At 43.4% G+C, this 25,869-nt stretch overlaps 1 protein-coding gene across 1 annotated transcript; it reads right to left on the bottom strand.

Annotated features, from left to right (window-relative positions):
• Positions 1 to 5,658: 5,658 nt before the first annotated feature.
• On the bottom strand, positions 5,659 to 25,106 carry LOC120033484 (zinc finger protein 470-like). Its single transcript, XM_038979852.1, has 3 exons — positions 25,072 to 25,106; positions 6,187 to 7,338; positions 5,659 to 6,102 (listed from the first exon to the last, which is right to left on the bottom strand). Exons 1-3 carry the CDS (start codon positions 25,104 to 25,106, stop codon positions 5,793 to 5,795), a joined length of 1,497 nt encoding a protein of 498 aa, XP_038835780.1. The 3' UTR covers positions 5,659 to 5,792.
• Between the last annotated feature and the right edge of the window lie 763 nt (positions 25,107 to 25,869).

Raw genomic sequence — 25,869 nt, 5'->3', positions numbered from 1 at the left:
TAGGAGCAGATAAACATGCTAGAAACCTGAGGGACAGTCTGGTAGGAGCAGATAAACATACAAGAAACCTGAGGGACAGCCTGGTAGGAGCAGATAAACATACTACAAACCTGAGGGACAGTCTGGTAGGAGCAGATAAACATGCTAGAAACCTGAGGGACAGCCTGGTAGGAGCAGATAAACATACTACAAACCTGAGGGACAGTCTGGTAGGAGCAGATAAACATGCTAGAAACCTGAGGGACAGCCTGGTAGGAGCAGATAAACATGGTAGAAACCTGAGGGACAGTCTGGTAGGAGCAGATAAACATGGTAGAAACCTGAGGGACAGCCTGGTAGGAGCAGATAAACATGTTAGTAACCTGAGGGACAGTCTGGTAGGAGCAGATAAACATACTAGAAACCTGAGGGACCGTCTGGTAGGAGCAGATAAACATACTAGAAACCTGAGGGACAGTCTGGTAGGAACAGATAAACATACTAGAAACCTGAGGGACAGTCTGGTAGGAGCAGATAAACATACTAGAAACCTGAGGGACAGCCTGGTAGGAGCAGATAAACATGTTAGAAACCTGAGGGACAGTCTGGTAGGAGCAGATAAACATACTAGAAACCTGACGGACAGTCTGGTAGGAGCAGATAAACATGTTAGAAACCTGAGGGACAGCCTGGTAGGAGCAGATAAACATGTTAGAAACCTGAGGGACAGCCTGGTAGGAGCAGATAAACATACTAGAAACCTGAGGGACAGTCTGGTAGGAGCAGATAAACATACTAGAAACCTGAAGGACAGTCTGGTAGGAGCAGATAAACATAGTAGAAACACGAGGGACAGCCTGGTAGGAGCAGATAAACATACTAGAAACCTGAGGGACAGTCTGGTAGGAGCAGATAAACATGTTAGAAACCTGAGGGACAGTCTGGTAGGAGCAGATAAACATAGTAGAAACACGAAGGACAGCCTGGTAGGAGCAGATAAACATGTTAGAAACCTGAGGGACAGTCTGGTAGGAGCAGATAAACATACTAGAAACCTGAGGGACAGTCTGGTAGGAGCAGATAAACATACTAGAAACCTGAGGGACAGTCTGGTAGGAACAGATAAACATAGTAGAAACCTGAGGGACAGTCTGGTAGGAGCAGATAAACATACTAGAAACCTGAGGGACAGTCTGGTAGGAACAGATAAACATGTTAGAAACCTGAGGGACAGTCTGGTAGGAGCAGATAAACATACTAGAAACCTGAGGGACCGTCTGGTAGGAGCAGATAAACATGTTAGAAACCTGAGGGACAGTCTGGTAGGAGCAGATAAACATACTAGAAACCTGAGGGACCGTCTGGTAGGAGCAGATAAACATGCTAGAAACCTGAGGGACAGTCTGGTAGGAGCAGATAAACATACTAGAAACCTGAGGGACAGTCTGGTAGGAGCAGATAAACATGCTAGAAACCTGAGGGACAGTCTGGTAGGAGCAGATAAACATGCTAGAAACCTGAGGGACAGTCTGGTAGGAGCAGATAAACATACTAGAAACCTGAGGGACAGTCTGGTAGGAGCAGATGAATATGTTCCCCCTCAGCATTTCCTATCCACCCTCTTGTCATTGTGACAACTGTAATGTAATGACCAAGGGGGATTTCTTCCTTCACCCTCATACCGGAAATAAAATGTATGTCGGGTTGAATTTCCTGTTAAACAACACTTGTGGTATATTTCCTGATGTGCCCATGTGGCTATTATGATGTTGGGAAGTTTAAAAGAGAATTGAAAGTTTGTATTACAGAGAACAAGAGCAACATCAGAACTGGTGATGAGAAATCCCCTGTAGCCAGAAACTTTGTGGTCGGACATGATGTGTGTCAACTGAGGTTCCAGGGCTTAGAAGTTGGACAGACACTTAAGAGAGGAGGTGATGGAGAATAATTGTTGTTACAAACAGAGACATATTATATCCATGACTTATAGAGAGACATTAGATCCATGACTCATAGAGAGACATATTATATCCATGACTTACAGAGAGAGACATATTATATCCATGACTTACAGAGAGACATATTATATCCATGACTTACAGAGAGACATATTATATCCATGACTTACAGAGAGACATATTATATCCATGACTTACAGAGAGACATATTATATCCATGACTTACAGAGAGAGACATATTATATCCATGACTTAGTCTGTCTTACAATGGTTTCAGTAGTCCTACATTGTCAAAAAGGAATAGATTGAACCCCTACTTAGACCTGAATTAGCAGACAGTCTAAATCCAGAATAGTAAACCATTTGTAACAGAATGTCAGTTAGTCCAGCATAAACCTTGAGCTTTCCTTTCAACACCATGGAGTGAATCCTTACCACTGCTACACCTGGCTATCAGCCACCAGAGTTTAGTCGGGTAGCGAAGAAGTTAATTCAGCCATATATAATGCCTTTTAAAAAACATAGCTGATATGGCTGACTTGCTAAAAACAAAAATGGTTTCTACTGACTCCTTGTGGATTTGTGTAAGTCATAAGAACCGCCTAGTTAAATTAAGGTTAAATAACAATAAAATATGTACATGCTAAAATCACCACTGTAAAACACACAGGGTGTTCACTCCTTAGGCCCACCTTCCTTTCTGCGTTGGACTTCAGCCTCATGTCTGGGGTGGAACATCTACTTCTGAAAGTACCATGCTTAGATTCATAATGACATCTCAGATTGAACTCTTTGCAAACAGCGACAGTGTCGATGCAAACAAAACACACTGGTTTAGCATTGGAGAAATACGATGAATATATTGTAATAGAACAGGTAGGACTATTAATACAGATATTGGTGATTTTACCACTGTAATCAGATAGAGATTATTATGTTATGGTCATTGAATTGTTTATCCCACTAACCACGTGTTAAATGTGCATTGTAGCCTACACTGTGCAGGACTATGAATTGGGCAGCTATAGGCTATTTGTTAATAGGCTAATTATGTTCTGGCCTGCAGACTAGCTACTAACTCAGCAACAAATTGACTGGAGGCCAAACCTAGTTGTCAACCAAAATTGCAAATTCTAAACTGGGTGGTTCGAGCCCTGAATGCTGATTGGCTGGGTATGACAAAACATTAACTTTTACTGATCTAATTACATTGGTAACCAGTTCAACGAGAAGAACAGCCCTTAGCCGGTGTATATTGGCCATATACCACACCTCCTCGGGCCTCATTGCTTAATTCAATCTCCCCCTTCATCATCAAACAGATAATTAAAACGTGTGGATTTAGTGCTAAACTTGAAGGACTCATTGTCTATGTGAATTGAAATTGTTGTTCCCCACCAGTGCCCTCAGAAGAGGAAACAATACAATGTAGTCTAACAACATCTCTCTCAAACAGCACAGATGTGAGATGTTTCATTGTAGAAGCACTGGTCCTCTTAAATATTGTAATATGCAACCTGGAATTAAAATGTAAGGGCATATCAGATGGTCTGCTCTGTCCAATACAGTCACACCAACCATAGGGTTGGTTGGTATAAGATTGAAATGGGTAAATAATGTACCTGTGAAAACCCTAAGAAATAGCTCCCTAATACCATCTGATGTATATATTTAATGTATTACATGAATGGTGACCACAGTCCTTCTGACAATACATTTAAATAATGTTTTACTGTGATTGTTTCCACCCTGCTGCATGTATTCAAAGTATTCCATTTCAAATGTGTCTCCCAGTGCAGCTTTACTTCCGGGCTATTATGACACATCTGGCAGTTTCTTCTATGTTCCTAGGCCTCTAGTACAATGAAAACATATTGTTTTTGGTCACTACCAGCCCAAGAAAATACCATGCTACTTTTTTCTCTTCATTGTACTACAATCCTACATTTTTGTAAGGGCTGTTCTTCACATCAGAGTGCTGCTGCAGGTTCTCCGCGTCTCTTGACCATGTCGGGCGGGCCGGGCACAACGCACAAAGCTCAATGCGCGCTCTCCACTTCCCTCCGGTAGTTATTCAGCCTGATAACACATCACTGCCGACAGACACAACCATAAATGTAGCAGCCTATACACCTAATCATTAGGGATCTGACATGCTGTATTACATGGAAACTGTAAGCTACTAACAACAGCAGCTACATAGTCTAGTTTACTATGGTCCTGTACCTCTGACCAGGGTCAACAAAGTGATAATGTTGTGTATTGTATATACAGTATTACACTTCAAACAGTTTATTTCATTTAATTATACACATGAGAAAAAAGTGGTTTCCCAGCACGAATTCATGTACAAACATTATTTTCATTACATTCTTGTCACTTAGCAGATGTTCTTATCCAGAGAGACTTACAGGACAAATAAGGGTTAATTGCCTTGCTCAAGGGCACAATGACAGATTTTTCACCTAGTTGGCTCGGAATTCAAACCAGCAACCTTTCTGTTACTGGCCCAACATTCTTAACTGTTAGGCTGCCTGCCACCAGATCAATAAACACAAGTAGTTGATTCATAGCTTGTTTAGTAATATAAAATAATCCACCCAAACTAATGCCTAACAACAGATCATCACACTATCTTTATCTGATATACACGGAGTGTACAAAACATGAGAAACAGTTTCCTAATATTGAGTGTGTTCCACAGGGATGCTGGCCCATGTTGACTCCAATGCTTCCTACAACTGTGTCAAGTTGGCTGGGAGTGGATCTCTACTCTGAATAGCTCCTTCCATCTCCTCCCACAGATGCACAATTGGATTGAGATCTGGTGACTCGGCAGGCCACTGCAGTAAGCTGAATTCCCTGTCATGGTTCCCATGGAACCATTCCTGGACAAGCCTTGTGGCATAATCCTGCTGAAAACATACATTTGCAGCTGGATACATTGCTGCCATAAAGGGATGCACCTGATTGGCAATGATGTTTAGACATCCTGTGGCATTAAAACGTTGCTCCACTTTTATCAAGGGGCCCAATGTGTGCCATGAAAACACACCCTACACCATCACCACCACCCTGCAATGCTGACACACGGCATGGGTGCATGCACTCATGGTTCTCCATACCCTAGTCTTCCCATCAGCATGACACAGCAGGAACTGGGATTATCTAGACCAGCGGTTCCTAAAATGTTTATAGTCCCGTAACCCTTCAAACATTCAACCTCCAGCTGCGTCCCCCCTCTAGCACCAGGGTCTGCGCACTCTCAAATATTGTTAGCCTGTCACACAGGCTTGAGTTTGTCACTTCCCACAAGCCTGGTTGTGACAAAGAGCTCTTATAGGACAAGGGCACAAATAACAATAATCAATTTTGCTCTTTATTTAGCCATCTTACATATAAAACCTTACTTGCTCATTGAAAATTGTGAATAACTTAATGAGAAGGGTGTGCTTGAAAGGATGCACATAACTCTGCAATGTTGGATTGTATTGGAGAGAGTCGGTCTTAAATCCTTTTCCACACACAGTCTGTGCCTGTATTTAGTTTGTATACTAGTGAGGGCCACGAATCCACCCTCACATAGGTACGTGGTTGCAAAGGGCATCAGTGTCTTAACAGCGCGATTTGACAAGGCAGGATACTCTGAGCGCAGCCCAATCCAGAAATCTGTCAGTAGCTTCTGATTAAATTCAATTTTCACAGAACCGCTTGTTGCAATTTTGATGAGGCTCTCTTGTTCAGATATCGGTAAGTGGACTGGAGGCAGGGCATGAAAGAGGTAACGAATGACCGATGACCGTTTAGCTCAGTTGATGATTTAAAACATTTTCCACAGTCAGAGCAGGAGTAAGGCTACTGTCCATTATGTATACCTTGGTGTCTTTTTAACTGGCCCATTTGAGAGAAACTCTTCCTACAGTCAGAGCAAGAGTAAGGCTTCTCTCCTGTATGTATACGTTCATGTTGTTTTAGGTGGCCCGATTGAGAGAAACTCGCCCCACAGTCAGAGCAGAAGTAAGGCTTCTCTCCTGTGTGTGTTCTCTGGTGAACTTTTAGCTCAGATGATTGTGTGAAGCATTTTCCACAGTCAGAGCAGGAGTAAGGCTTCTCTCCTGTGTGTATACGTTCATGTTGTTTTAGGTGGCTCGATTGAGAGAAACTCGCCCTACAGTCAGAGCAGGAGTAAGGCTTCTCTCCTGTGTGTGTTCTCCGGTGAACTTTTAGAACAGTTGATGTTATGAAGCATTTTCCACAGTCAGAGCAAAAGTAAGGCTTCTCTCCTCTGTGTATGCGTTCATGTTGTTTTAGGTAGCTCGAGAGGGAGAAACTCTTTCTACAGTCAGAGCAGGAGTAAGGCTTCTCTCCTTTATGTATACCTTGGTGACGTTTTAAGTAGCCCAGTTGAGAGAAGCTCTTCCTACAGTCAGAGCAGGAGTAAGGCTTCTCTCCTTTATGTATAGCTTGGTGACTTTTTAAGTGGACCAGTTGAGAGAAATTCGCCCCACAGTCAGAGCAGGAGTAAGGCTTCTCTCCTGTGTGTATACGTTCATGTTGTTTTAGGTGATGCAGTTGAGAGAAACTCTTTCCACAGTCAGAGCAGGAGTAAGGCTTCTCTCCTGTGTGTGTTCTCTGATGAACTTTTAGCTGACCTGATGCTGTGAAGCATTTTCCACAGTCAGAGCAGGAGTAAGGCTTCTCTCCTGTGTGTGTTCTCTGATGAACTTTTAGCTCAGATGATGTTGTGAAGCCTTTTCCACAGTCAGAGCAAGAGTAAGGCTTCTCTCCTGTGTGTGTTCTCTGGTGAACTTTTAGCTCAAATGATGTTGTGAAGCCTTTTCCACAGTCAGAGCAGAAGTAAGGCCTTTCTCCAGTGTGTGTTCTCCGGTGAACTTTTAGAACAATTGATGTTATGAAGCATTTTCCACAGTCAGAGCAAAAGTAAGGCTTCTCTCCTCTGTGTATACGTTCATGTTGTTTTAGGTAGCTCGAGAGGGAGAAACTCTTTCTACAGTCAGAGCAGGAGTAAGGCTTCTCTCCTTTATGTATACCTTGATGACGTTTTAAGTGGCCCAGTTGAGAGAAATTCGCCCCACAGTCAGAGCAGGAGTAAGGCTTCTCTCCTGTGTGTATACGTTCATGTTGTTTTAGGTGACGCAGTTGAGAGAAACTCTTTCCACAGTCAGAGCAGGAGTAAGGCTTCTCTCCTTTGTGTGTTCTCTGATGAACTTTTAGCGGAGCTGGTGTTGTGAATCTCTTCCCACAGTCAGTGCAGGAATACAGAGTCTCTCCTGTATGTATTTTTTGGTGTTTTTTTAGCTTTGATATAACTGGAAAAATCTCCTCACAATGTGGGCAGTGGTGAGACCTCTTAGCTCTGTGATCTTCCTGCTGTTGCTCTCTGGATGTAGAGAATGTCTCAACATCATCTCCTGTGTGAACATCAGAAGAACCAGTCAGTTGGTGTAATATACAGTACCAGTCAGAAGTTGACACACCTACTCATTCAAGGGTTTTTCTTCATTTTTACTATTTTCTACATTGAATAATAATAGTGAAACATCAAAACTATGGTATTACACATATGGAATCATGTAGTAACCCCACCCCCAAAAAGTGTTAAATCAAAATAGCTTGTATTTTAGATTGTTCAAAGTATTCACCCCTTGCCTTGACAGCTTGGCACAGTCTTGGCACTCTATCAACCAGCTTCACCAGGAATGCCTTTCCAACAGTCTTGAAGTTCACACATATGCTGAGCAAGCTGCTTTTCCTTCACTCTGCAATCCAACTCATCCTAAACCATCTCAATTGGGTTACGGTCTGGTGATTGTGGAGGCCAGGTCATCTGATACAGCACTCCATCACTCTCCTTCTTGGTCAAATAGCCCTTACACAGCCTGGAGGTGTGTTGGGTCATCTTGTTGAAAAACAAATGAGTCCCACTAAGCCCAAACCAGCTGGAATGGCGTATCGCTGCAGAATGCTGTGGTAGCCATGCTGGTTACATGTGCCTTGAATTATAAGTAAATCAGACAGTGTCACCAGCAAAGCATCCCCACAAAGTCACACCTCCTCCATGCTCCACGGTAGGAAATACACATGCGGAGATCATCCAGTCACCTACTCTGCGTCTCACAAAGACACGGCGGTTAAAAGCAAAAATCTGAAATTTGGACTCATCCGACCACAGGACAGATTTCCACAGGTCTAATTTCCATTGCTCGTGTTTCTTAGCCCAAGCAAGTCTCTTCTTATTGGTGTGTTTTAGTAGTGGTTTCTTTGCATCAATCCGACCATGAAGGCCCGAGTCACACAGTCTCCTCTGAACAGTTGATGCGTCTGTTACTTGAACTCTGAAGCATTTATTTGGCCTGCAATTTCTGAGGCTGGTAACTCTAATGAACTTATCCCCTGCAGCAGAGGTAACTCTGGGTCTTCCATTCCTGTGGCGATCCTCACGAAAGCCAGTTTCATCATAGCGCTTGATGGTTTTGCGACTGCACTTGAAGAAACTGTCAAAGTTATTGAAATGTTCCATTGACTGAGCTTCAGGTCTTAAAGTAATGATGGAATGTTGTTTCTCTTTGCTTATTTGAGCTGTTCTTGCCATAATATGAACTTGTTTTTTTAACAAATAGGGCTCTCTTCTGTATACCACCCCTACCTTGTCACAACACAACTGTTTGGCTCAAACCCATTAAGGAAAGATATTTCCCAAATTAACTTTTACGACGGCACTCCTGTTAGTTGAAATGCATTCTGGGTGACTACCGTATGAAGCTGGTTTAGAGAATGCCAAGAGTTTGCAAAGCTGTCAAGGCAAAGGGTGGCTACTTTGAAGAATCTCAAATATATTGATTTGTTTAACACTTATTTGGTTACTACACGATTCCATATATGTTGTTTCATAGTTTTGATGTCTTCACTATTATTCTACAATGCAGAAAGAAAAACCCTTGAATGAGTAGGTGTGTCCAAACTTTTGACTGGTACTGTACATATCAAATGTATTTTACGAAGCCCTTTTTACATCAGCAGTTGTCAAAGTGCTTTACAGAGATCCAGCCTAAAACCATAAAAGAGCAAGCAATGCAGATGTAGAAGCACAGTGGTTATGACAAACTTCCTAGAAAGCAGGAACCTAGGAATAAACTTAGAGGAACCAGGTCCTCTTCTGGCTGTACCGGGTGACATACACTACATTTAAAAAAAGGTCACTTATAAATGTCCTTGTTTTGAAAAATAAAAAAAATAAAAAAATAAAAAAAGTAAAATAAAATATCAAATTGATCCGAAATAGTGTCGACATTGTTAATGTTGTAAATGACTATCGTGGCTGGAAATGGCTGATTTTTTATGGAATATCTACATAGGCGTACAGAGGCCCATTACCAGCAACCATCACTCCTGTGTTCCAATGGCACGTTGTGTTAGCTAATCCAAGTTTATCATTTAAAAAAGGCTAATTGATCATTACAAAACCATTTTTTTAAATGATACACTTGGATTAGCTAACACAACATTACATTGGAACACAGGAGTGATGGTTGCTGATTATGGGCCTCGGTACACCTACAGTGGGGAGAACAAGTATTTGATACACTGCCGATTTTGCAGGTTTTCCTACTTACAAAGCATGTAGAGGTCTGTAATTTTTATCATAGGTACACTTCAACTGTGAGAGACGGAATCTAAAACAAAAATCCAGAAAATCATATTGTATGATTTTTAAATAATTAATTTGCATTTTATTGCATGACATAAGTATTTGATCACCTACCAACCAGTAAGAATTCCGGCTCTCACAGACCTGTTAGTTTTTCTTTAAGAAGCCCTCCTGTTCTCCACTCATTACCTGTATTAACTGCACCTGTTTGAACTCGTTACCTGTATAAAAGACACCTGTCCACACACAATCAAACAGATTCCAACCTCTCCACAATGGCCAAGACCAGAGAGCTGTGTAAGGACATCAGGGATAAAATTGTAGACCTGCACAAGGCTGGGATGGGCTACAGGACAATAGGCAAGCAGCTTGGTGAGAAGGAAACAACTGTTGGCGCAATTATTAGAAAATGGAAGAAGTTCAAGATGACGGTCAATCACCCTCGGTCTGGGGCTCCATGCAAGATTTCACCTCGTGGGGCATCAATGATCATGAGGAAGGTGAGGGATCAGCCCAGAACTACACGGCAGGACCTGGTCAATGACCTGAAGAGAGCTGGGACCACAGTCTCAAAGAAAACCATTAGTAACACACTACGCCGTCATGGATTAAAATCCTGCAGCGCACGCAAGGTCCCCCTGCTTAAGCCAGTGCATGTCCAGGCCTGTCTGAAGTTTGCCAATGACCATATGGATGATCCAGAGGAGGAATGGGAGAAGGTCATGTGGTCTGATGAGACAAAAATAGAGCTTTTTGGTCTAACTCCACTCGCCGTGTTTGGAGGAAGAAGAAGTATGAGTACAACCCCAAGAACACCATCCCAACCGTGAAGCATGGAGGTGGAAACATCATTCTTTGGGGATGCTTTTCTGCAAAGGGGACAGGACGACTGCACCGTATTGAGGGGAGGATGGATGGGGCCATGTATCGCGAGATCTTGGCCAACAACCTCCTTCCCTCAGTAAGAGCATTGAAGATGGGTCGTGGCTGGGTCTTCCAGCATGACAACGACACGAAGCACACAGCCATGGCAACTAAGGAGTGGCTCCGTAAGAAGCATCTCAAGGTCCTGGAGTGGCCTAGCCAGTCTCCAGACCTGAACCCAATAGAAAATCTTTGGAGGGAGCTGAAAGTCCGTATTGCCCAGCGACAGCCCCGAAACCTGAAGGATCTGGAGAAGATCTGTAGGGAGGAGTGGGCCAAAATCCCTGCTGCAGTGTGTGCAAACCTAGTCAAGAACTACAGGAATTGTATGATCTCTGTAATTGCAAACAAAGGTTTCTGTACCAAATATTAAGTTCTGCTTTTCTGATGTATCAAATACTTATGTCATGCAATAAAATGCAAATTAATTACTTAAAAATCATACAATGTGATTTTCTGGATTTTTGTTTTAGATTCCGTCTCTCATAGTTGAAGTGTACCTATGATAATAATTACAGACCTCTACATGCTTTGTAAGTAGGAAAACCTGCAAAATCGGCAGTGTATCAAATACTTGTTCTCCCCACTGTATGTAGATATTCAATATAAAAATAAATATATATTTTTTTAAAGCAGTTTCCAGCCTCAATAGTCATTTGCAACATTAACAATGTCTACACTGTTTTTCTGATAAATTTTATATTTTATATTACAGAAAAGTGCTTTTCTTTCAAAACAAGGACATTTCTAAGTGACCCCAAACTTTTGAACGGTAGTGTATGTATTCATATCAGTAGGCTGGTAGTGTATGTATTCATGTCAGTAGGCTGTACAATAAAAAAGGGGAATAAAACAGTCTTGAAGGAGTTCCCACATATGCTGAGCACTTGTTGGCTGCTTTTCCCTCACTCATAGAACTTTTAAAAACACTAGCAGTTTGTCTACTTCACTTCTTTAAATCTGTTACCACTTGGCAACCCCTACCCCAGTCAACAGCCCTGCACCCCCCACAGCAACTTTCCCAAGCCTCCCCCATTTCTCCTTCACGTAAATCCAGATAGCTGATGTTCTGAAAGAGCTGCAAAATCTTGACCCCTACGATTCATCCGGGCTAGACAATCTAGACCATCCCTTTCTAAAATTATCCACCGCAATTGTTGAAACCTCTATTACTAGCCTGTTCAACCTCTTTCATATCGTCTGAGATCCCCAAAGATTGGAAAGCTGCCGCAGTCATCCCCCTCTTCAAAGGGGGAGACACTCTAGACCCAAACTATTACAGACCTATATCTATCCTACCTTGCCTTTCTAAGGTCTTTGAAAGCCAAGTTAACAAACAGATCACCGACCATTTCGAATGCCACCGTACCTTCTCCACTATGCAATCTGGTTTCCGAGCTGGTCATGGGTGCACCTCAGCCACGCTGAGGGGGGTGCCACAGGGTTCAATTCTCGGGACGACTCTTTTCTCTGTATAAATCAATGATGTCGCTCTTGCTGCTGGTGATTCTCTGATCCACCTCTATGCAGACAACACCATTCTGTATACCTCTGGCCCTTCTTTGGACACTGTGTTAACTAACCTCCAGACGAGCTTCAATGCCATACAACTCTCCTTCCGTGGCCTCCAACTGCTCTTAAATGCAAGTAAAACTAAATGCATGCTCTTCAACCGATCGCTGACGGTTCTGACTTAGAATATGTTGACAATTACAAATACCTAGGTGTCTGGTTAGACTGTAAACTCTCCTTCCAGACTCACATTAAACATCCCCATTCCAAAATTAAATCTAGAATCGACTTCCTATTTCACAACAAAGCATCCTTCACTCATGCTGCCAAACATACCCTCGTAAAACTGACTATCCTATTGATCCTTGACTTCGGCAATGTCATTTACAAAATAGCCTCCAACACTCTACTCAACAAATTGGATGCAGTCTATCACAGTGCCATCCATTTTGTCACCAAAGCCCCATATACTACCCACCACTGCGACCTGTATGCTCTCGTTGGCTGGCCATCGCTTCATATTCGTCGCCAAACCCACTGGCTCCAGGTCATCTATAAGTCTTTGCTAGGTAAAGCCCCGCCTTCTCAGCTCACTGGTCACCATAGCAGCACCCACACATAGCACACGCTCCAGCAGGTATATTTCACTGGTCACCACCAAAGCCAATTCCTCCTTTGGCAGAAGAGAACTGGAAGGAAAAGCAGCCAATGACTGGAACGAATTGCAAAAATCACTGAAGCTGGAGACATATCTCCCTCAATAACTTTAAGCATCAGCTGTCAGAGCAGCTCACCATCCAAGTACATCATCCACAAACGGTTATTCATTTTTTTGCTCCTTTGCACCCCAGTATCTCTACTTGCACATTCATCTTCTGCACATCTATCACTCCAGTGTTTAATTGCTAAATTGTAATTACTTCGCCACTACAGCCTATTTATTGCCTTACCTCATTTGCACACACTGCATATAGATTTTTCTATTGTGTTATTGACTGTATGTTTGTTTATCCCATGTGTCACTGTGTTGTTGTTTGTGTCGCACTGCTTTGCTTTATCTTGGCCAGGTCGCAGTTGTAAATGAGAACTTGTTCTCAACTGGCCTACCTGGTTAAATAAAGGTGAAATAAAAAATAAATAAAATACTCGAGAACTCCAGATAGCCCAGTGAATAAAACAAATGCTGACAATACTGGTGTCAAACCATACAAGCCTCAGTAGCATGAAATAACATCTACTTTCTCATTGAAACAGTTCTACACCAACTTTTCATACACAGTGAGAAGTTGAAATGAACAACACACTTAGTTAGATAGAACCTGCTCTTACCATGAGAAACAGATTTCCCAATCTTCTCCTCCTCTTCTTCATCTTTCATGTTGACATTCAGCTTCAGTGTTTGACTGCAGTCTTCCAGCTTCACTGATGCCATCTCTGGATCCTGCAGTGCAAACTGGGCTCCACTGTCACAATCAGCACCCAGTGACTGTAGGTTTCTACTCAGTGTGGAAGGAGAGTGGCAGGCTGGGTTTGTCCCCACTGTTGATGTTAACGGCCTCAGACTTAATCTGAGTCGGCCTGTAGTAATAAAGCAAAAAAGACACACAGTTCAGGCACTTTATTCCCTTGAAATATATTATATTTCTTGTTCAATTATCTAATTCAGTGCTTGACTTGGACTGAAATAGGTGCCTGTGCTCATTTTGGGTGCCGGTAACGTATATATTTATTGAGTTAATATTCTATAAGAGGAACATGATCTCAAGCAGTAGAAATGTAAGTACTCTGCTCCGGTGAGCTCCTGTCCAAATCAAGCACTGATCTCATTTCAGTAGATCAGGTAGCTCAGCATTGACAACAAATACAGGACTAACATCAGGACAAAGATCGAATCGTACTACACCGGCTCCAACGCTCGTCGGATGTGGCAGGGTTTGCAAACTATTACAGACTACAAAAGGGAAGCACAGCCGAGAGCTGCCCAGTGACACGAGCCTACCAGACGAGCTAAATAACTTCTATGCTCGCTTTGAGGCAAGGAACACTGAAACATGCATGAGAGCATCAGCTGTTCCAGACGACTGTGTGATCATGCTCTCCGCAGCCGATGTGAGTAAGACCTTTAAACAGGTCAACATTCACAAGGCCACTGGGCCAGACGGATTACCAGGACGTGTACTCCAAGCATGCGCTGACCAACTGGCAAGTGTCTTGACTGACATTTTCAACCTCTCCCTGTCTGAGTCTGTAATACCAACATGTTTCAAGCAGACCACCATAGTCCCTGTGCCCAAGAACACTAAGGTAACCTGCCTAAATGACTACCGACCCGTAGCAGTCACGAAAGAGCTGCTTCATGTGCTTGGCCCTCCTATGTTGAACATAATAAACGGCTCTCTATCCACCGGATGTGTACCAAACTCACTAAAAGTGGCAGTAATAAAGCCTCTCTTGAAAAAGCCAAACCTTGACCCGGAAAATATAAAAAACTATCGGCCTATATCGAATCTTCCATTCCTCTCAAAAAATTTTGAAAAAGCTGTTGCGCAGCAACTCACTGCCTTCCTGAAGACAAACAATGTATACGAAATGCTTCAGTCTGGTTTTAGACCCCATCATAGCACTGAGACTGCACTTGTGAAGGTGGTAAATGACCTTTTAATGGCGTCAGACCGAGGCTCTGCATCTGTCCTCGTGCTACTAGACCTTAGTGCTGCCTTTGACACCATCGATCACCACATTCTTTTGGAGAGACTGGAAACCCAAATTGGTCTACACGGACAAGTTCTGGCCTGGTTTAGATCTTATCTGTCGGAAAGATATCAGTTTGTCTCTGTGAATGGTTTGTCCTCTGACAAATCAACTGTACATTTCGGTGTTCCTCAAGGTTCCGTTTTAGGACCACTATTGTTTTCACTATATATATTTTACCTCTTGGGGATGTTATTCGAAAACATAATGTTAACTTTCACTGCTATGCGGATGACACACAGCTGTACATTTCAATGAAACATGGTGAAGCCCCAAAATTGCCCTCGCTAGAAGCCTGTGTTTCAGACATAAGGAAGTGGATGGCTGAAAACTTTCTACTTTTAAACTCGGACAAAACAGAGATGCTTGTTCTAGGTCCCAAGAAACAAAGAGATCTTCTGTTAAATCTGACAATTAATCTTGATGGTTGTAAAGTCGTCTCAAATAAAACTGTGAAGGACCTCGGCGTTACTCTTGACCCTGATCTCTCTTTTGACGAACATATCAAGACTGTTTCAAGGACAGCTTTTTTCCATCTATGTAACATTGCAAAAATCTGAAATTTTCTGTCCAAAAATGACGCAGAAAAATTAATCCATGCATTTGTTACTTCTAGGTTAGACTACTGCAATGCTTTACTTTCCGGCTACCCGGATAAAGCACTAAATAAACTTCAGTTAGTGCTAAATACGGCTGCTAGAATCCTGACTAGAACCAAGAAATTTGATCATATTACTCCAGTGCTAGCTTCCCTACACTGGCTTCCTGTTAAGGCAAGGGCTGATTTCAAGGTTTTACTGTTAACCTATAAAGCGTTACATGGGCTTGCTCCTACCTATCTTTCCGAGTTGGTCCTGCCGTACATACCTACACGTACGCTACGGTCACAAGACGCAGGCCTCCTAATTGTCCCTAGAATTTCTAAGCAAACAGCTGGAGGCAGGGCTTTCTCCTATAGATCTCCATTTTTATGGAATGGTCTGCCTACCCATGTGAGAGACGCAGACTCGGTCTCAACCTTTAAGTCTTTACTGAAGACTTATCTCTTCAGTAGGTCATATGATTGAGTGTAGTCTGGCCCAGGAGTGTGAAGGTGAACGGAAAGGCTCTGGAGCAACGAACCGCCCTTGCTGTCTCTGCCTGGCCGGTTCCCCTCTCTCCAATGGGATTCTCTGCCTCTAACCCTATTACAGGGGCTGAGTCACTGGCTTACTGGTGCTCTTTCATGCCGTCCCTAGGAGGGGTGCGTCACTTGAGTGGGTTGAGTTACTGACGTGATCTTCCTGTCTGGGTTGGCGCCCCCCCTTGGTTTGTGCTGTGGTGGAGATCTTTGTGGGCTATACTCGGCCTTGTCTCAGGATTGTAAGTTGGTGGTTGAAGATTTCCCTCTAGTGGTGCGGGGGCTGTGCTTTGGCAAAGTGGGTGGGGTTATATCCTTCCTGTTTGGCCCTGTCCGAGGGTTTCTTCGTATGGGGCCACAGTGTCTCCTGACCCCTCCTGTCTCAGCCTCCAGTATTTATGCTGCAGTAGTTTGTGTCGGGGGGCTAGGGTCAGTTGGTTGTATCTGGAGTACTTCTCCTGTCTTATCCAGTGTCCTGTGTGAATTTAAGTTTGCTCTCTCTAATTCTCTCCTTCTCTCTTTCTTTCTCTCTCTCGGAGGACCTGAGTCCTAGGACCATACGTCAGGACTACCGGGCATGATGACTCCTTGCTGTCCCCAGTCCACCTGGCCTTGCTGCTGTTCCAGTTTCAACTGTTCTGCCTGCGGTTATGGAACCCCTACCTGTCCCAGACCTGCTGTTTTCAACTCTTAATGATCGGCTATGAAAAGCCAACTGACATTTATTCCTGATTATTATTTATGAACATTTTGAACATCTTGGCTCTCTCTAATTCTCTCCTTCTCTCTTTCTTTCTCTCTCTCGGAGGACCTGAGCCCTAGGACCATACGTCAGGACTACCGGGCATGATGACTCCTTGCTGTCCCCAGTCCACCTGGCCTTGCTGTTGTTCCAGTTTCAACTGTTCTGCCTGCGGTTATGGAACCCATACCTGTCCCAGACCTGCTGTTTTCAAACTCTTAATGATCGGCTATGAAAAGCCAACTGACATTTATTCCTGATTATTATTTGACCATGTTGGTCATTTATGAACATTTTGAACATCTTGGCCATGTTCTGTTATAATCTCCACCCGGCACAGCCAGAAGAGGACTGGCCACCCCTCATAGCCTGGTTCCTCTCTAGGTTTCTTCCTAGGTTTTGGTCTTTCTAGGGAGTTTTTCCTAGCCACCGTGCTTCTACACCTGCATTGCTTGCTGTTTGGGGTTTTAGGCTGGGTTTCTGTACAGCACTTCGAGATATTAGCTGATGTACGAAGGGCTATATAAAATAAACTTGATTTGTAGCAGTGAAATGCTTCGAAAGGCTGGTCATGGCTCACAACAGCATTATCCCAGAAACCCTAGACCCACTCCAATTTGCATACTGCACCAAAAGATCCACAGATGATGCAATCTTTATTCCACTCCACACTGCCCTTTCTCACCTGGACAAAAGGAACACCTACGTGAGAATGCTATTCATTGACTACAGCTCAGCGTTCAACACCATAGTGCCCTCAAAGCGCATCACTAAGCTAAGGACCCTGGGACTAAACACCTCCCTCTGCAAATGGACCCTGGACTTCCTGACAGGCCGCCCCCAAGTGGCAAGGGTAGGTAACAACACATCCACTATACTGATCCTCAACGCGGGGGCCCCTCCGGGGTGTGTACCCAGTCCCCTCCTGTACTCACTGTTCACTCATGACTGTACGGCCAGGCACGACTCCAATACCACCATTAAGTTTGCTGATGACACAACAGTGGTGGGCCTGATCACCGACAATGATGAGAAAGCTTATAGGGAAGAGGTCAGAGACCTGACTGTGTGGTGCAAGGAAGACTCCTGAACAGCTAATCAAATGGCTACCCAGACTATTTGCATTTGCCCCCCCACCACCACCCACTGGTGCTACTACTTTTATCTATGCATAGCCTCTTTAATAACTCTACCTACATGTACATAATTATCTCGACACCGGTGCCCCCCGCACATTGACTCTGTTCAGGTACCCCCTGTATATTGCCCGCTATTGTTATTTAGTGCTGCTCTTTAATTATCCTTCTCTCTTACTTTAAGGTATTTTCTTAAAACTGCACTGTTGGTTAAGGCCTTGTAAGTAAGCATTTCACTTTAAGGTCTATACATGGTGTAATCGACGCATGTGACAAATAAATTGTGATTTGAAAACATTCATTAATTCACATTAGACACAAAGGACACAACGTAAGAGCACTTTATAGTAGATTTCCTAAATTCACATAAAATTACTCAAAAACCATGTAGTACATTACAAGGTCACTGTTTGTTTAGGCAGCACTGTTACTATTTTCCTTAACAACCGCGTCTTCATTGTATTTTTTCAATCAAAAAACAATTGTATTTCCCGTTCACACTACAGTAACAGACCGAGCGGGCGCCGCCATTTTACCAGCTCGTCAATTTTACACAAAACCAATAACATGCAACAAAGAAATCTCAAATAAATGGATTCTTTATGAAATTACCTTGAGAAAAATATGTACATCCACTCAGACAAACCCAGAGTCTCTAGCTATGTGACTTGTAAAATGTTTTTTTATCACGTTCTTCCCTCGGTTTGACACAAAAAGAACACATCAAACCTTTACCAAACGTGATAATACCTAATGGATTTGTTACCTAGCATGGAATGACATGTTCTTTCGATATTGTAAAGTTTAAACGCGCTATTACATACCTGTAGTATTAAATTGAAACGGACACAAACAAAGGTTATCTTCTTGACTGCTCCGTTCTGGCGCTTTCTTTATTCTGAAGAATGGTGCACGCCTGCCGGGAACTTCCTGTTCCCCCACTACCACAGTGCAACCTTCCGTGCATTCCGGGATCATTGGGATGGCCCGATCCCATGCCACGAGAAGGCGGTAGTTGCTACTACTGCTGCCGTCGCCGCCTCCTCAGTGGTGTAAACTAAAGTACAAAGGTAAACAACATTTAAGAGATGACAAAAGCAGTTTTATTTATAAAATAAATGAATATTTATTTATAGCACATGTTTAGAGCACATGCATCTCTAACTAAATGGAACTCCAAAGGAACTGCAATTTAAGGGATAGTTCAATCAAATTACAAATGTCCACCTTGGTTTCTTCACCCTGTATACAATCCCAATAATGTGCACGTCAGCAGTGAAGTTCTGAAGATGGAGGACTTTCAGTACAGCAGTGTTCCCCAACCCTGGTCCCAAAGTGGTGTACATGTATGTTTTTGCCCTAACACTCACATACCTTATTCAATTCAAAGGCTTGAGTTGCTGAGTTGAATCCAGTGTGTGGGTGTTAGGGGAAAAAACAAAAAAGCACTCCCCTTTGGGTCCCCTGGGCCAGGATTAGGGTACACTGCAGTACACAGCAAAACAGTCTGATGATGCAATTGTCATTTGTCATTTTCATATCATTATTATCATCATCATCATCATGACACTTTTTGCTTTGTACTGAAAGTTCTTGAAAACGTGATTGCAGTGTACTAATGAACAAAATAAATTTTTGGGGGGTGAAACATGCCTTTCATAGAGCCTACCACTCCATTAAAGGAGTAGTTCACTATTTTACAACTTGAAGTCCTGTATGTAAGATCAAATCAAATGTATTTATAAAGCCCTTCTTACATCAGCTGATGCCACAAAGTGCTGTACAGAAACCCAGCCTAAAACCCCAAACAGCACGCAATGCAGGTGTAGAAGCACGGTGGCTAGGAAAAACTCCCTAGAAAGGCCAAAACCTAGGAAGAAACCTAGAGAGGAACCAGGCTATGAGGGGTAGCCAGTCCTCTTCTGGCTGCGCCGGGTGGAGATTATAACAGAACATGACCAAGATGTTCAAATGTTCATAAATGACCAACATGGTCAAATATTAATAATCACAGTAGTTGTCGAGGGTGCAAATGGTCAGCACCTCAGGAGTAAATGTCAGAAGGCTTTTCATAGCCGATCATTGAGAGTATCTCTACCGCTCCTGCTGTCTCTAGAGAGTTGAAAACAGCAGGTCTGGGACAGGTAGCACATCCGGTGAACAGGTCAGGGTACCAAAGGCGCAGGCAGAACAGTTGAAACTGGAGCAGCAGCACGGCCAGGTGGACAACAAGGAGTCATCATGCCAGGTAATCCTGAGGCATGGTCCTAGGGCTCAGGTCCTCCGAGAGAGAGAAAGAATGAAAGAGAGAATTAAAGAGAGCATACTTAAATTCACAGAGGATACCGGATAAGACAGGAGAAATACTCCAGATATAACAGACTGACCCTAGCCCCCCGACACAAACTACTGCAGCATAAATACTGGAGGCTGAGACAGGAGGGGTCATGAGACACTGTTGCCCCATCCGATGATACCCCCGGACAGGGCCAAACAGGCAGGATATAACCCCACCCACTTTGCCAAAGCACAGCCCCCACACCACTAGAGGGATATATTCAACCACCAACTTACCATCCTGAGACGAGGCCGAGTATAGCCCACAAAGATCTCCGCCACAGCACAACCCAAGGGGGGGGCACCAACCCAGACAGGAAGACCACGTCAGTGACTCAACCCACTCAAGTGACGCACCCCTCCTAGGGACGGCATGGAAGAGCACCAGTAAGCCAGTGACTCAGCCCCTGTAATAGGGTTAGAGGCAGAGAATCCCAGTGGAGAGAGAGGAACCGGCCAGGCAGAGACAGCAAGGGCGGTTCGTTGCTCCAGTGCCTTTCCGTTCACCTTCACACTCCTGGCCCAGACTACACTCAATCATAGGACCTACTGAGGAGATGAGTCTTCAATAAAGACTTAAAGGTTGAGACCGAGTCTGCATCTCTCACATGGGTAGGCAGACCATTCCATAAAAATGGAGACCTATAGGAGAAAGCCCTGCCTCCAGCTGTTTGCTTAGAAATTCTAGGGACAATTAGGTGGCCTGCGTCTTGTGACCGTAGCGTACGTGTAGGTATGTACGGCAGGACCAAATCGGAAAGATAGGTAGGAGCAAGCCCACGTAATGCTTTGTAGGTTAGCAGTAAAACCTTGAAATCAGCCCTTGCCTTAATAACAGGAAGCCAGTGTAGGGAGGCTAGCACTGGAGTAATATGATACATTTTTTTGGTTCCAGTCAGGATTCTAGCAGCCGTATTTAGCACTAACTGAAGATTATTAGTGCTTTATCCGGGTAGCCGGAAAGTAGAGCATTGCAGTAGTCTAACCTAGAAGTGGCAAAAGCATGGATACATTTTTCTGCATCATTTTTGGACAGAACATTTCTGATTTTTGCAATGTTACGTAGATGGAAAAAAGCTGTCCTTGAAACAGTCTTGATATGTTCGTCAAAAGAGAGATCAGGGTCCAGAGTAACGCCAAGGTCCTTCACAGTTTTATTTGAGACGACTGTACAACCATCAACATTAATTGTCAGATTCAACAGAAGATCTCTTTGTTTCTTGGGACCGAGAACAAGCATCTCTGTTTTGTCCGAGTTTAAAAGTTGAACATTTGCAGCCATCCACTTCCTATTGACTGAAACACAGGCTTCCAGCGAGGGCAATTTTGGGGCTTCATCATGTGTCATCAAATTGTACAGCTGTGTGTCATCCGCATAGCAGTGAAAGTTAACATTATGTTTTCGAATGACATCCCCAAGAGGTAAAATATATAGTGAAAACAATAGTAGTCCTAAAACGGAACCTTTAGGAACACCGAAATTTACAGTTGATTTGTCAGAGGACAAACCATCCACAGAGACAAACTGATATCTTTCCGACAGATAAGATCTAAACCAGGCCAGAACTTGTCCGTGTAGACCAATGTGGGTTTCCAATCTCTCCAAAAGAATGTGGTGATCGATGGTATCAATGGCAGCACTAAGGTCTAGGAGCACGAGGACAGATGCAGAGCCTCGGTCTGACACCATTAAAAGGTCATTTACCACCTTCACAAGTCTAAAACCAGACTGAAGCATTTCTTGTACATTGTTTGTCTTCAGGAAGGCAGTGAGTTGCTGCGCAACATATTTTTCATTTTTTTTTTAGAGGAATGGGAGATTCGATATAGGCCGATAGTTTTTTATATTTTCTGGGTCAAGGTTTGGCTTTTTCAAGAGAGGCTTTATTACTGCCACTTTTAGTGAGTTTGGTACACATCCCGTGGATAGAGAGCCGTTTACTATGTTCAACATAGCAGGGCCAAGCACAGAAAGCAGCTCTTTCAGTAGTTTAGTTGGAATAGGGTCCAGTATGAAGCTTGAAGGTTTAGAGGTCATGATTATTTTCATCATTGTGTCAATAGATATAGTACTAAAACACTTGAGTGTCTCCCTTGATCCTAGGTCCTGGCAGAGTTGTGCAGACTCCGGACAACTGAGCTTTGGAGGAATACGCAGATTTAAAGAGGAGTCCGTAATTTGCTTTCTAATGATCATGATCTTTTCCTCAAAGAAGTTCATGAATTTATTACTGCTGAAGTGAAAGCCATCCTCTCTTGGGGAATGCTGCTTTTTAGTTAGCTTTGCGACAGTATCAAAAATAAATGTTGGATTGTTCTTATTTTCCTCAATTAAGTTGGAAAAATAGGATGATCGAGCAGCAGTGAGGGCTCTTCGATACTGCACGGTACTGTCTTTCCAAGCTAGTCGGAAGACTTCCAGTTTGGTGTGGCGCCATTTCCGTAAAAATTTTCTGGAAGCTTGCTTCAGAGCTCGGGTATTTTCTGTATACCAGGGAGCTAGTTTCTTATGACAAATAATTTTAGTTTTTAGGGGTGCGACTGCATCTAGGGTATTGCGCAAGATTAAATTGAGGTCCTCAGTTAGGTGGTTAACTGATTTTTTTCCTCTGGCGTCCTTGGGTAGGCAGAGGGAGTCTGAAAGGGCATCAAAGAATCTTTGGGTTGTCTGAGAATTTATAGCACGACTTTTGATGATTCTTGGTTGGAGTCTGAGCAGATTATTTGTTGCGATTGCAAACGTAATAAAATGGTGGTCCAATAGTCCAGGATTATGAGGAAAAACATAAATTAAGATCCACAACATTTATATCATGGGACAAAACTAGGTCCAGAGTATGACTGTGGCAGTGAGTAGGTCCGGAGACATGTTGGACAAAACCCACTGAGTCGATGATGGCTCCGAAAGCCTTTTGGAGTGGGTCTGTGGACTTTTCCATGTGAATATTAAAGTCACCAAAAATTTGAATATTATCTGCTATGACTACAAGGTCCGATAGGACTTCAGGGAGCTCCGTGAGGAACGCTGTATATGGCCCAGGAGGCCTGTAAACAGTAGCTATAAAAAGTGATTGAGTAGCTGCATAGATTTCATGACTAGAAGCTCAAAAGACAAAAACGTCGTTTTTGTTTTTGTAAATTGAAATTTGCTATCGTAAATGTTAGCAACACCTCCGCCTTTGCGGGATGCGCAGGGGATATGGTCACTAGTGTAACCAGGAGGTGAGGCCTCATTTAACACAGTAAATTCCTCAGGCTTAAGCCATGTTTCAGTCAGGCCAATCACATCAAGATTATGATCAGTGATTAGTTCATTGACTATAACTGCCTTGGAAGTGAGGGATCTAACATTAAGTAGCCCTATTTTGAGATGTGAGGTATCACAATCTCTTTCAATAATGGCAGGAATGGAGGAGGTCTTTATTCCAGGAAGATTGCTAAGGCAAACACCGCCATGTTTAGTTTTGCCCAACCTAGGTCGAGGCACAGACACGGTCTCAATGGGGATAGCTGAGCTGACTACACTGACTGTGCTAATGGCAGACTCCACTAAGCTGGCAGCCTGCTACCTGGCCTGCACCCTATTTCATTGTGGAGCTAGGGGAGTTAGAGCCCTGTCTATGTTCGTAGATAAGATGAGAGCACCCCTCCAGCTAGGATGGAGTCCGTCACTCCTCAACAGGGCATGCTTGGTCCTGTTTGTGGGTGAGTCCCAGAAAGAGGGCCAATTATCTACAAATTCTATCTTTTGGGAGGGGCAGAAAACAGTTTTCAACCAGCGATTGAGTTGTGAGACTCTGCTGTAGAGCTCATCACTCCCCCTAACTGGGAAGGGGCCAGAGACAATTACTCGATGCCGACACATCTTTCTAGCTGATTTACACGCTGAAGCTATGTTGCGCTTGGTGACCTCTGACTGTTTCATCCTAACATCGTTGGTGCCGACGTGGATAACAATATCCCTATACTCTCTACACTCGCCAGTTTTATCTTTAGCCAGCACCCTCTTCAGATTAGCCTTTACGTCGGTAGCCCTGCCCCCTGGTAAACAGTGTATGATCGCTGAATGATTTTAAGTCTAATACTGCTGGTAATGGAGTCGCCAATGACTAGGGTTTTCAATTTGTCAGAGCTAATGGTGGGAGGCTTCGGCGTCTCAGACCCCGTAACGGGAGGAGTAGAGACCAGAAAAGGCTCGACCTCTGACTCCGACTTGCTGCTTAATGGGGAGAACCGGTTGAAAGTTTCTGTCGGCTGAATGAGTGACACCGGTTGAGCATTCCTACATCATTTCCCTCTAGAAGCCATGAGAAAGTTGTCCGGCTGCGGGGACCGTGCGAGGGGATTTATACTACTATCTGTACTTACTGGTGGCACAGATGCAGTTTCATCCTTTCCTACACTGAAATGACCCTTGCCTAACGATTGCGTCTGACTTGCAGCACAGCTATCCTCGTTCTCCTGTATATTATGAGTACAGCGACTGCAATTAGAAGGCATCGTGTTAATGTTACTACTTAGCTTCGGCTGGTGGAGGTCCTGCCGAACCACATCCAAGGGAAAAAACTGAGGGAAAAACTAAAAATATAAACGGTAATTAGAAGTCAGATTACTTGATTGGTATTCAGGGGACGAGGTACAGTATGTACTCAGGAGATGAATCTCTGATCTTAGCAGCATCATTCTTACACCTCCACGTAATGTGACTGTGGTTCTTCAATGTTTCCCGATTTTTTTTTCTGTGGGATATTTTGTCTAATAATCCTGGGTCAATGGAAACCTGTCTACTGATGGCATCTCTGGATTCTGCAGTGCAAACTAGACTCCACTGTCACAATCAGGACCCAGTGACTGTAGATTTACAGTGTGGAAAGAGAGAGGCAGGCTGGGTTTGTCCTCACTGTCAATCTGTCAACTCTGAATAGAATCTGAGATCAACCTACTGGTCCTCCCCTGTGCTTGCCACATCCCCTCCCATTGTTACTGTGTGTATGAACACATTTTGAACAATGGCTGCCGAAAATGCTGTGGTGCCGACTAACACAATAGGAAAGGTTGTGGTAGACATGGGCCATCACAGGTGAGTTCACAGTTCTTTCACTCTGAACATTCATATCAATGACTCACCCTCAAATGGACCATCAATACCAGAGTTCGACAAGACTATTTACATAATCAACTGCATTTCAACAGCCTGATCCTCATTATGGTTCCAGGGATACAGTATAGTAAGCTCTAACAATGGGGTGTTGAAAGGGTTTGCAAGTTGGAAGGCCACCTCAATACAAGAATGAATGTTCCATGTAGTGTCACTATTATTTGGTCACCTCACCAGACCTCCATTTTGGTTGCTCCCTGTTTGACTAATCTATCTTCTATCCTTATTGAACCATATTGAAATAACACTGTGCAGTTAAACCAAGTGTATTCGTAATTTTGTTAAATTAAAAGTACTTAAACATGTTTAATTGTGTCCTCTCACTGAGTGCACTTTCATTGAGGGAGTGTTATTACACTGGCCAGGGTTGAACCGGGCAATGGCCCGTCATGTCAACGGAAAAAGCGGGGAGGGAGGATCTCCCATCTCAAATCAAACAATAATCTTTGCCGCTCTGTCAAATTTTCCACACTCACAAAAAGCTAATTTCTCTCAAATGTTGTGCAACATCCCTGTTAGTGAGCATTTCTCCTTTGCCAAGATGATTGTATCAAATGCAGTTAGTTTGCTTTCAGAATGCACT

This window comes from Salvelinus namaycush, chromosome 40, assembly GCF_016432855.1.
Source record: "Salvelinus namaycush isolate Seneca chromosome 40, SaNama_1.0, whole genome shotgun sequence".
NCBI classification, from domain to species: domain Eukaryota; kingdom Metazoa; phylum Chordata; class Actinopteri; order Salmoniformes; family Salmonidae; genus Salvelinus; species Salvelinus namaycush.
Note: the sequence above shows the minus strand (reverse complement) of the source record. Positions and strands in the feature narration are given on the sequence as shown.

Bases quoted from the DNA above. Each gene is read 5' to 3' on its own strand.
- LOC120033484 (XM_038979852.1), bottom strand. From the start codon at position 25,106: ATGGGAGGGGATGTGGCAAGCACAGGGGAGGACCA. The intron at 7,339-25,071 runs GTAGGTTGATCT...CTCTACATCCAG, and splicing joins GCAAGCACAGGGGAGGACCA to AGAGCAACAGCAGGAAGATC. The intron at 6,103-6,186 runs ATGCTTCATAAC...TGACTGTAGGGC, and splicing joins TTTTGCTCTGACTGTGGAAA to GAGTTTCTCTCAATCGAGCC.